General features: G+C 30.5%; 1 protein-coding gene across 1 annotated transcript in view; it reads right to left on the reverse strand.

The window, feature by feature from the left end:
- LOC130894913 (carbonic anhydrase-related protein 10) overlaps nt 1–13,418 on the reverse strand; it is a 174,984-nt gene that overhangs the window by 6,222 nt on the left and 155,344 nt on the right. The window contains exons 9-10 of the mRNA XM_057801946.1: nt 199–241; nt 39–127 (exon numbers count right to left, since the gene is read on the reverse strand). Of these exons, the coding sequence (XP_057657929.1) occupies nt 63–127; nt 199–241 (108 nt within the window). The 3' untranslated portion in view covers nt 39–62. The remainder of the gene's footprint in view (nt 1–38; nt 128–198; nt 242–13,418) is intronic.

Below are 13,418 nucleotides of genomic sequence, written 5' to 3' on the forward strand. Positions count from 1 at the left end.
ATGATTACCAGATAAGAAACATTAGCTCTTATACTGACCTCGAGAGAGAAGCTCCTTGAGTTTCAATGTAGCGAATGGAGTGTATGATACGGGTGTTGCTCTTTGACATTGGGCGTCCATTTGTTAGCTGAAACAACACAGTGCCATTTAGTATTCTGCATATTACACATGACCGTTATACGTGAGGTCGAGTTTTACCTTTGTAATACATCTCCTTGTGCATGGAGGGACAGCTGGGTTTCTGTAATAGAAAGATATGTCTTTAGTGAAGCAGTCAGACGTGCAGAAATTCCACTTAAAAACCTTTAATAGACTTGTCGTGCGGAAAATGGTTGGAATTTCGTCAATTTCATTGTGAGAAAATGTTTTTCTATCATTGCTAACGGAAATCCAACTCGTTTATCACTATTTATTCATAGAAAAACCGTCAATTTTTGATGAATTTCCGATATTTATAATAAACAAAATATAAACACATCCAAGTGCATACCGATTTGTTTATTTTATTATCACCAAGTTAAAACTAATCTTGTGATCAATAACTTATATCCAATAAGGTATTTAACTCGTACGGTTTGACTCTTTGCAGCCTCTACGGCTTCAAGATGAAATTTGACTTTGGGCTAGCAAATTTACATGGTAAAAGTCTTAGTTTTCTCTCGTCTATGATTATCTGAGATTTCTATTGTAAATAGAAAGAAATTCGCCGTCTTAAATTAAAAAATTTGGTATTTAGTCTACAAATTTTCATTTCCGCTAGTAATCGATTGGATTTCTAACGAAATATATCGACATATTGATGGTCATTACCAAAATTTTTCACCACTAGGACGCGATATCGGTACTTTTCCACAGTTTTTATATATATTCCACGCCGGCTTTGCAGTGCTTTAGGGTGACTTATTTGGACAAAACCATTGTCTTCTGCCTTTTAGATTCTTATATACAAGGGGTGCTACTTAAGTTTTGAGATATGAATAAGTCAAAGCTTGACATTTCTAATGATGAACGTTACTCAAAACGTATTATCATAAGAATATTTGCAGATATGATCGTCTAAAATTAGCTGTAAGGTTAGAAAACATCGATGCTGTACGTCAAGTAATATTGCAAGATCGTCATATGACATTTATGGTCTTGGTTGATCGACCAAAGTTGGTGAAGGGAATTTGAGAGATTTCTGATCATTAAAGAAGCATTTAATGCATCTACATTAACTATCTATATCTTGAGTAGATTTTCTTCGGCTGGTTTTCTATTTCTGATTGTCTTCCACTGATGAAAATTTGACAAACGTCGCGACAACGAGTTATAACCCATTCATTAAATAATATACAACTAATTATAAGTTGCGGACACATTTTCGTCTCGGTAAACTTTTCGAATCAAATTTTTAAATTGAAAAATGTGTAATTAATAGCGTAAAGACAATTCTTTCGATATCTTTAGATCGCTAGCGATGGAAAACAAAGTTTGAACGGTATATCGCAATCGCTTACTCTCATTTTAATAGTAGCGAAACCATTAACGGTTCCGGAGTATATCTTGTAGCCCGTAGCCGCTTAGTCCGGGATCAGGGTAATTGAAATTGAGGTGCCGCCACAGCTATTATATGCCGACGCCGAGGTAATTATATTTTACCACAAATAGTCAATATTATGATTTAAGCCGGGTTAATATTCGTAGATATTCCATGTTTTCCAAATATTTGGAAAATCACGACCAAATATAATTTCAGTATCATATAAAAAATAAATCATAGTTAGGTTATGAAGATACGAGGATGGTCTCCAAGAAAAAATCAAAATTTCGGAAGGAAATATATTCATTTTTCAACGTTATCTCCTTTCAGTCCCATACATTTTTCTTCAATAACCTAAATCGTCAAGATCCTTAAAATAACCATTAACTGTCGATATCATTGCTGGAGAATCTTTGACCATCAAGTCATTTTTCAAGTTTGAGAACAGAAAATAACGGAGGGTGCATGATAATTCTTTAATTTTGACCATTGCAATAACAGATGTGTGAACTGATGTACTGGTTTGATGAAACAACACTTTCTAGTTGGTCAGACGCGGCCGTTTTTGCTTGATTTCCTCGATAAAACGGTACAATGAGTTTAAATAGTACTCGCTGTTGATAATCAATGGAAATTATCCCAAAAAACCGACTCCACGATCTTGTCTGCAGATGGAACAATCTTTGCCTTCTTTGGAACCAGGTCCTCCTTTTTCTATATACCTATACTTCAACCATGGTTATACACCATGCAACCCTTCACAAATATGATTTTATTTAGTTTATTTTCTTGCTACTCTTTTTCCAAACCAATGCTTTTATTTTTCTGTATCTTTTTCGTTTTCAATAATCCACATCAAATGCTATAATAGCTCCCAAATAACATGGATAGATCCATATGAGAACCAAGTAAATTAAATACGAATTAGACAAAGTTTATGACATTGGATAATTTAGTTTGGATAGGAATTGACATAGAAAGAAAACAATGTTGATCGAAATTGGATACCAGCACACAAAATAACGAAAAATTAGATAATCTCGTTAAAAAGAGGAATCCAGAGTCTGCGTAATCTTATAAAATGAAATAAAGTATAAGCTGAAGCAAGAAGCTCGTGGGTATTCGATTTGAGCAATCATCAAAGCTCCAAAACTGTACTCAAAGCTGTAGTTATTCACCTCAACCCTAGACCTGAAGAAAATTGATTCCAATGGAAACAAATTTTTTCAGTTTCTAACTATTCAAGTCTCAATGTGATATAGGAATCAGTCGTTCGAAATTTACAACTTTACAATATTTAGAGTGCTGGATAATTAAGCTCAGCGACATCATTAATAAAATTATAATAAGTTAAGTGGCTTGGTGTAAGCAATCAAGCTGAGAGCGCGAAAGCTCGACAACGACATTTTTTGCCAGTATTAAATCCCGTGAAATGCTTGTTGTTTTACACTCCTTAGTAAATACTGAAGTTTGAAGCACAATTAGATGATTGCTCCTTTTTTTTGTTAAACATTTTTAGCGCGCGGAACAGAGAAAACTTTTCGAATAATAGAATGCAGTGCATTCAGACGTTGTATTTCTTTAAATAATGGTTGTATCGAGGCTCTTCCACGATTCACTTCGGAAAATAAAGATTCACTTCGAAAATAGTAAATGGAAAGTTTTAATTTTGTATTATGCAGTTATTTAGTTTAGTTTATCAGCGCCTTTTGTCGATAATAACTTTTAAATAAACGAATAGTGTATTAAATGGAAACCCTCTAGAAATACGCCACGCCACCCCACGCTACGTATCTAATATGTGTGTATATACAGCATAGAGGTGCTACCTAGTAGTGAATAGCTGAAACTAACTGTAATATTATATTAAACACGATTTTTCTTTTGTGAAAACTGAGAAAAATCTAATTATTGAAAATATTTAACGTTTCATGTCGTCGTTTCGTCTCCGCGTTTGTCGTAAAACTTTGTCGACGATAGGGAAAATGCGCCGTGAGGACACCACAAAACCCCCATTAAGCAAGCCTTTCCCTAAGGGAATCCGGAGTCATCTATCACGTAGATTTTCGAGTAGAGAGCATGCAAAGTGTACATTAGCACTGACTAGACGAACATACAAGGACGATTTGCGACCAAGATACCGTCTAATTCAAAGAAAACAACATGGCAAACCACAGAGACGTGGGGGATTTAGTGGCGACATTCGGAGTGCCTCTCTCATTCAGTCATTCTCTTGGCTTATATCACCAGTTGTTGAATTATGACATTTCGTGCTCGGTTTACATAGGTATATCAAAGGGAGAGTTAGTTAACAGGGTGGATTACCCCTAATGATTGTTTGGAGATGAATAATTCATCTAAAATTGTATGAATTATTTTTTTAACACTACAATTAACTTTGAAACAGAGAATAAAACGCTAGGAACCTCTATGAAAAACCTGAAGACATTGATTTCGACGATAACGTAATAAATAAGAAAAATATAAATCAACATAAACAGTCAAAAGCTAATATATAACAAGATAGAGAAACCAAAAGAAGAACCTGTATTTAGAAGGAAAAGAAGAAGAAAATTTATGTTATTTAGGCAGTTTAGTAAATACGAAATTTCAGACTAATGATATAGAAAGTTGGTCCAGAGAATTAATCGTTGTTTACGAGTTATAAATAGATCAAGATGATTCATTAACATCTTCGGAATATAACTGAAGAAGATAAAATAGATGAATATGGAAACGACAACAAATAAACCAGACAAGCGATAAATTATGATACAACAGGCAAGAGGAATAAAAGCGGATTTGTATGATAAATAAAGAAAAGATATTGAGAAAGATCTGCAATAGATAAAGCAAATATGTTATAGAATCCACTACCACTGGGAGCCACTACATGAAGATTCCAAGTGAGAACTTTGCATTTCTATACATTTCAGGGGTCTACAGAGGAAATTTCTTCGAAGTTTCTGTCTAATAGCGTCACAACAAGTTTATTCTATCGATCAATCATTAAAAAAAAAAATAAAACCGTCTCGTGTGAAACCAGCTTCACCAGTAAACATTTAATTATCCTACGTAGATTTCGGAACTGTAGAAGTGCAAAGAAAATTTGTTATAGTTTCTTTTTTGATAAATTGTAGGATAACCAACTAAATTTTCTTTACATTTAAATTTTTTCTTTATGTAAGTAACACGATGTTTGACAGTAGTTGAATAAAGAATATCAGATTGTGTTTCAATACCTCCACTAAGTATTTTTAATAAATAATTTCGATTTATGTTAATTCTCTTCAGAATGTTTCTTTATGGCGAACCGTTTTCGATCTACATAAATCCTAAACCTTGAATTTTATCGAGTTAAGCAAAGAATCCATTGTATTTAAATCAGGAGAACGTGGTGGTCATGCAAATCGACATTTAACATAGATAGGAAATCATTTGAGAGGCATTCTTAATATCGCTGACGATTCAGCGCTATGGACCTATTAAATCACTATTTCTGTCTATAAATTAATCCAAAATTGTTGTTGATTATTCGTTTGAATTGTCTCGTGAGGATTTTCATCTGCCAATAAATCTAAATTATAGTAAAACCGTCTCGTGTGAAGCCAGCTTCACCAGTAAACATTTAATTATCCTCCGTAGATTTGTTATAGTTTCTTTTTTGATAAATTGTAGGTTAACCAACAAATTTTATTTTACATTTCAATTTTTTCTTTATGTGAATAATAAGATGTTTGACAGCAGTTGAATAAAAAATATAAGATTGTGTTTCTATACCTCCAGTAAGTATTTTTAATAAATAATAACGATTTATGCTAATTTTCTTCAGAATGTTTCTTAATGGCGAACCGTTTTCAACGATCTAATAACTCCTAAACCATAAATTTTATCGAATTAAACAAAGAGTACCTTTTTGTTAATAAATCGATTGAAATATTCGTTTTTGGAATTTTTAAATTGTACAGGTTGTCCCTATAAAAATTACGATAGGGCATGGACCGCCCCTGTCCTTTAAATAGTAGTGTGGAATTGTATTATTTAGAAAATATATTTAAATATAAGTTCTGATATCTCAACTTAGAAACGAGGGATCGTAGAAGTTTTTTTTTATTTCGCAGCATTATTTTCACGACACCTACTATTTCCAGATTATTTTGCATCAAATCCCGGAATATAAATCAATATAATTTATTTTATAGTCGAAACTTTCTTCAAAATAAACACTTATGACATAAAATAGACATTTCCACTAAACGTTGGCAAGTTCTTCTGGCCTTTATTAAATTTCATGATGGAAATAAATACAGTTATTTCAAAAGTAGTTTATTCTGCTATTATACTGAATATAATTGCGTCTTTTTCAAAATATAAGTGCAAATGGAGAAATGTAATACGTGTCTAGAATATTAGAGAGAATCTAATTTAAAATACTTGGCGACGTTGCCAAAACGTGAAAGATAATTTAACACAGCTATAACTATCATAAATATAAGATAATATAATTAAAAATTGTTAGTTCATTCGAAAATAAAATTATTTTTCATCGCAATAAACAAATAATTAGTTTTTCTATGAACCAAATAAATTCACTAGTACAATTTGGTCAGAATTAATTGATTTCTACTTGATTCAGTGTATTTACGATGAGATGGTTTCTAACTTTTTTCTGAGTGTAGTTACAGAGAAATATATAAAGAAAATGATAACAATTCATATAGGAGAATCGACGAGGGGTACAACAATTTTTGAAAAATCATATCTATGATAGAGACATTAATTTTAACATCAGTATTCTAATTTTTAATTTTTGTCTTACTGAAAACGTTACTTAATTTTTCTTTAACTAATTCCTTGGACAGGTTAAAAAGAAGTTAGATATGTACGTCATCCCACAGCCATATTTGTTTTGGGTTTCGATAACCACGTTATCATCTTCAGAGATCTTTTCAGTTTACCTTCAATCTCGTCATGGAAACGCGCGTTCGTCAGTGTGATTGTGAGTGTTGGTGTAGTGGTAGTGTTCAGTAGAACTAGAAATCGATTTTTATGTATTCATTGCGGTGTTTGGTAAACATTTAAAGACAATAATTAAAATTTACATAGAAAATCCACAAATCCCGACTGGAGCGAAAGCAAAATTTGTATTGTCTGGTTTCCAATTTCCTGTGTTGAAGTTGAATGAATATATTCACGTGTTTAGGGGTTCACGAGCTCGCGTAGCAGCTTTATAGGTTATGTTATGGCTGATCCGTCCGACCGTAGTGTATATACTCATTTCCGTCCTATTATATTTTACCATTGTTCAACGTTGTTATGCGACGACGGATTACCATGGTCCGGATCCAAAAAATATCTACCAAATTCCGAAATCTTGAAACAGATATATAAATCAATACTTCCAATCTAGATAGATAGATATTCGTATCATCCGAGTGATAAACTCCCATCTGAATCGGCGCAAGTTCGAAATTAGTTTCAGTCTATTTCTAAAGGGCTCTCCGAATTAATATTTCCCTCCACGTTTCCTGGAGTGAATTTTATTGACGTAAATATTCAAAAGGAAATCAATCTCCGAAGGATATTTTTCCACTGCAACTTTTTAACTTGTTTCCAACTTTACTGAAATAATTAATGGTTGGTTTGGAAGTTTGTCGTTGTACAAAGACTCATTCGAATTCTTAATCAATCTTTGCTGCCTTGAAATTATCAGAAATTAACTTTGACAATTATTATGAAGAAAACTTGCTTATTGTGTAGCACAACGAAAATTTTAATAACAATAAAACACTATTTTAGTTGTGAGTGGTAGTAATTGAAGTTTTACTGTATATAAGACAGATTTTTTTCCTATATCGGTTCAAAATTCAAAAAATTTTCAGCCTATCGCATACATATTAAATAAAAACTATGGGGGTTAGGTTAAAAACGATTCCAAGCTTGAATTCCTAATGTTGATAAAAAAGAACGGTTTTAGTTAGTTTATAAAAAGAAATTTCTAATAAGAGTTAAATAACGATACCCTTTTTAGCCTTCGATCATATACGGTAACGAAATTAAATGGAACTGTGCTTGGAAAACATTTACTACTCATTTTCAAGCCCTTGTGATGAATTTGATTCAATTTCGGACGTTTACTAGTTTGGTGAATTCATTTGAAGAAAATTAATTGGTAGAAAAGTGACACAAGTCAAAATCAATATAAAACCGTAACAGGTTTATGTGGAAAAGTGACATTACTGTAAATCACTAGTCGACGCTTGGAGGTTTAAGTATCGTTTGTTTATTTTGGTGATGAATCTTTTGTTTTCCTAGAAAAGTGACAGTTGTGATTTTAATCCCATGAGAAAACGTCGTATTTGTCAAAACTTTATCGAAAAAGGTCTGACTTGGTTTTATGTAAGTTTTCCCAGAAGGTAAGTTTATGTTATGTTTTTTTATAGAACGTCACTTTTAAGATTGAGTCATTTTTCTATAGAAATTCTATATATTTATCACTTTTTTTCTTAAAATTATAATTTAACATAATTTTCATAATAATCATATATAAGATGATATTATTATTAAGTTAAGTAATGCCTAGTTATTATGAAAAAGTGTCACAACTAAGGGCTGGAATTTTCCTTTTTTTAAGGTGTAGTTCAAATATTTCACTTAAACATCAAACCCTACTGTAGAATGCATTATTACTTTGAGTTATAACCTAGAAAAGTGTTTTGACTTGTGTCATTTTTCTTTCAACGAAGCGATATTTGTATAAAGTATTTTTTGTATCAGTGACAAAGTTAACCGAAAAACTTGTCGTAGATAAACTCGAATTTATAATCGAAAAAATGATTCAGACCATACGTTAACAAGTCGGTTAACATTTAAAGGTTTTTCGCTCGATTTTTTCAAACGTATTTTCTGTATATTTTCATATTAAGACTAGGACTTTAGTAAAATTATAATTTGACACAGTTTTTCAATGATTAGCTAATTAAAACCGACATTAATAAGTAAAATGACGATTAGTTTTTATGAAAAAATGACACAACTCGAATAAGGGCTAGAATTTTCCGTTTTTTAAAGATGTAGTTCAAATATTTCAATTAAACAGTAAATCCTACTGAAGAAAGCATTATTACATTGAGTTATAACTTAAAAAAATGCTTCGACTTGTGTCACTTTTCTTTCAACGAACCTATATGTCTCTAATTTAACACAGTTTTTTTTAGTGATTAAATTATCAAAAGCGACATTAATAAGTTAAATAACGCATAGTTTTTATGAAAAAGTGTCACAACTCGAATAAGGGCTAAAGTTTTCAGTTTTTTCTGAGGTATAGTTCAGATATTTCAATTAAACATTAAACTTTACTAAATAATGCATTATTACTTTAAGTTATAATCTAGAAAAATGTTTTGACTTGTGTCACTTTTCTTTCAACGAACAGATATTTGTATAAAGTTATTTTTGTATCAGAGACAGAGTTAATCGTAGATAAACTCGAATTTATATTCGAAAAAATCATTCAGACCACGCGTTAACAAGTCTGTTAACATTTAAGGGTTTTTCGCTCTATTTTTTCAAATGTATTTTTTGTATATTTTCATATTAAGACTAGGATTTTATTAAAATTATAATTTGACAAAGTTTTTTTAATGATTAAACAATGAAAACCGACATTAATAAGTTAAATAATCCTTAGATTTTATGAAAAAGTGTCACAACTCGAATAATGGCTAGAATTTTCCTTTTTTTGAGATGTAGTTCAAATATTTCAATTAAACATTGAACCCTACTAAAGAATACATTATTACTTTGAGTTATAACCTAGAAAATTGTTTTGACTTGTGTCACTTTTCTAGCAACGAAGCGATATTTGTATAACTTTTTTTTTATCAGTGAAAAAGTTAATTGAAAAACTTAGATCGAAAATTCGAAAAAATGATTCAGACCATACGTTAACAAGTCTGTTAACATTTAAGGGTTTTTCGCTTGATTATTTCAAACGTATTTTCTGTATATTCTCATATTAAGACTAGGATTTTATTAAAATTATAATTTGACACAGTTTTTCTAATGATTAAACAATGAAAACCGACATTAATAAGTTAAATAACCCTTAGTTTTTATGTAAAAGTGTCACAACTCGAACAAGGGCTAGGATTTTCCTTTTTTTTAAGGTGTAGTTCAAATATTTCAATTAAACATTAAACGCTACTAAAGAATGCATTATTACTTTGAGTTATAACCTAAAAAAGTGTTTTGACTTGTGTCACTTTTCTACCAACGAGGGGATATATGTGTAAAGTTGTTTTTGTATCTTTATTAGTTACAAAGTTAACTGAAAAACTTAGATCGTAGATAAACTCGAATTTATATTCGAAAAAATGATTCAGTCCACGCGTTAACAAGTCTGTTAACATTTAAAGGTATTTCGCTCGATTTTTTCAAACGTATTTTCTGTATATTTTCATATTAAGACTAGAACTTTAGTAAAATTCTAATTTGACACAGTTTTTTTAATGATTAGATAATTAAAACCGACATTAATAAGTTAAATAACCCTTAAATTTTATGAAAAAGTGTCACAACTCGAACGAGGGCTAGGATTTTCCTTTTTTTTAAGGTGTAGTTCAAATATTTCAATTAAACATTAAACCCTACTAAAGAATACATTATTACTTTGAGTTATAACCTAAAAAAGTGTTTTGACTTGTGTCACTTTTCTACCAACGAGGAGATATATGTGTAAATTTGTTTTTGTATCTTTATTAGTTGCAAAGTTAACTGAAAAATTTAGATCGTAGATAGACTGGAATTTATATTCGAAAAAATAATTCAGACCACGCGTTAACAAGTCTGTTAACATTTAAAGGTATTTCGCTCGATTTTTTCAAACGTATTTTCTGTATATTTTCATATTAAGACTAGGACTTTAGTAAAATTATAATTTGACACAGTTTTTTAATGATTAGCTAATTAAAACCGACATTAATAAGTAAAATGACGATTAGTTTTTATGAAAAAATGACACAACTCGAATAAGGGCTAGAATTTTCCGTTTTTTAAAGATGTAGTTCAAATATTTCAATTAAACATTAAATCCTACTGAAGAAAGCATTATTACATTGAGTTATAACTTAAAAAAATGCTTCGACTTGTGTCACTTTTCTTTCAACGTATATGTCTCTAATTTTCTGAGGTATAGTTCAGATATTTCAATTAAACATTAAACTTTACTAAATAATGCATTATTACTTTAAGTTATAATCTAGAAAAATGTTTTGACTTGTGTCACTTTTCTTTCAACGAACAGATATTTGTATAAAGTTATTTTTGTATCAGAGACAGAGTTAATCGTAGATAAACTCGAATTTATATTCGAAAAAATCATTCAGACCACGCGTTAACAAGTCTGTTAACATTTAAGGGTTTTTCGCTCTATTTTTTCAAATGTATTTTTTGTATATTTTCATATTAAGACTAGGATTTTATTAAAATTATAATTTGACAAAGTTTTTTTAATGATTAAACAATGAAAACCGACATTAATAAGTTAAATAACCCTTAGTTTTTATGTAAAAGTGTCACAACTCGAACAAGGGCTAGGATTTTCCTTTTTTTTAAGGTGTAGTTCAAATATTTCAATTAAACATTAAACGCTACTAAAGAATGCATTATTACTTTGAGTTATAACCTAAAAAAGTGTTTTGACTTGTGTCACTTTTCTACCAACGAGGGGATATATGTGTAAAGTTGTTTTTGTATCTTTATTAGTTGCAAAGTTAACTAAAAAACTTAGATCGTAGATAAACTCGAATTTATATTCGAAAAAATGATTCAGTCCACGCGTTAACAAGTCTGTTAACATTTAAAGGTATTTCGCTCGATTTTTTCAAACGTATTTTCTGTATATTTTCATATTAAGACTAGAACTTTAGTAAAATTCTAATTTGACACAGTTTTTTTAATGATTAGATAATTAAAACCGACATTAATAAGTTAAATAACCCTTAAATTTTATGAAAAAGTGTCACAACTCGAACGAGGGCTAGGATTTTCCTTTTTTTTAAGGTGTAGTTCAAATATTTCAATTAAACATTAAACCCTACTAAAGAATACATTATTACTTTGAGTTATAACCTAAAAAAGTGTTTTGACTTGTGTCACTTTTCTACCAACGAGGAGATATATGTGTAAATTTGTTTTTGTATCTTTATTAGTTGCAAAGTTAACTGAAAAATTTAGATCGTAGATAGACTGGAATTTATATTCGAAAAAATGATTCAGACCACGCGTTAACAAGTCTGTTAACATTTAAAGGTATTTCGCTCGATTTTTTCAAACGTATTTTCTGTATATTTTCAGATTAAGACTAGGACTTCAGTAAAATTATAATTTGTTTACAGTTTTTTCAATGATTAGATAATTAAAACCGACATTAATAAGTAAAATGACGATTAGTTTTTATGAAAAAGTGACACAACTCGAATAAGGGCTAGAATTTTCCATTTTTTAAAGATGTAGTTCAAATATTCCAATTAAACATTAAATCCTACTAAAGAAAGCATTATTACTTTGAGTTATAACCTAAAAAAATGCTTTGACTTGTGTCATTTTTCTAGCAACGAACCGATATTTGTATAAAGTCTTTTTTGTATCAGTGACAAAGTTAATTGAAAAACTTGACGTAGATAGACTCGAATTTATATGCGAAAAAATGATTCAGACCACGCGTTAACAAGTCTGTTAACATTTAAAGGTTTTTCGCTCGATTTTACAATTTTACAGCTAAATAACTGTCGATTTGAAAAGTCAATTGCTTATTTTCTTTCTTCGAGGAATGCTTCAATGATTCCGCGTTCAAATGACATTAACAGAACGCTTTCGGAGACGAATCAATTTTTAGTCAAACTTTGTTCTAAAAGACATGGGCGTGTCGTGAACCATTCTAAAGAAAATGTCATTTTCTACGTTAAATATTTCCAATAACCATTTTCTTAATAAAACTATAAATATAATAATAGTTGATGAATAAACGATTTGAAGTTTCTCAATGTTTTGGAGACTATGTAAAATTTGAAGGAATATTGGAATGGAAAGGATCAATATTTTTTTAAATTCCATTAAACTTAATTAGATTTCCGTTATTTTTTTTGCTTGCAATTTTTTTTTCAAACGATCCGAACGATATGATGTATACGAATTTGCGGGTCAATGCTCATCAATTTTGGTAGAGGAAAATGTAATCAAAACAGAGAAAAAAGTAATTAAGAACGAAATAAGCTTCTCTAATTATTCAAGGGACGTTGTTGAGTTTATTATAACATTATGTGACAATGTGAAATCTCGCGCAATACAGCCACCTATCAAAAAAATTTGAAATTGACATTTTACCTCCAATGGATACTTTAAGATGATGTTTACAGGATTCAATAGTGCCATATCAGAGTTTCAAACACTAAACGAAGATTTGCTAAAGTTTGAACAAAACTTTTGTGGATGAATTTTAGTTTTGGGTTTGATATTTTGGTGTTAATATGCACCAAATTTGGTACGTGTAAGTAACCGATCAAGAAAACATTTCAGTACGAATAATTTTTTTAATAGGGTCCAGACGAATCGCAAGTTTATGTCCCATAGAGGAGCTCAGTAGATTTATAATCATCAAGATATTAAGCAGAGCTCAGTATAAAGAATACCAAAGGAAAGAAGATCTCAAGGTCATCGGTGTGTTATTGGGATTGCGGGGTGATTATAGCAAAACGGTTGTTTCCTTTGTTTGTGGGATAATAGTAGAAAGAATGACCCATTCGGGATTAGTATATCCCGGGCAAAATATCAAATTGGGGCTCGTGAGATAACAAAAACAGTAATGGAAGATACTCAACTTGAAAACCTTTTATAT

This window comes from Diorhabda carinulata, chromosome 6, assembly GCF_026250575.1.
Source record: "Diorhabda carinulata isolate Delta chromosome 6, icDioCari1.1, whole genome shotgun sequence".
NCBI classification, from domain to species: Eukaryota; Metazoa; Arthropoda; class Insecta; order Coleoptera; family Chrysomelidae; genus Diorhabda; species Diorhabda carinulata.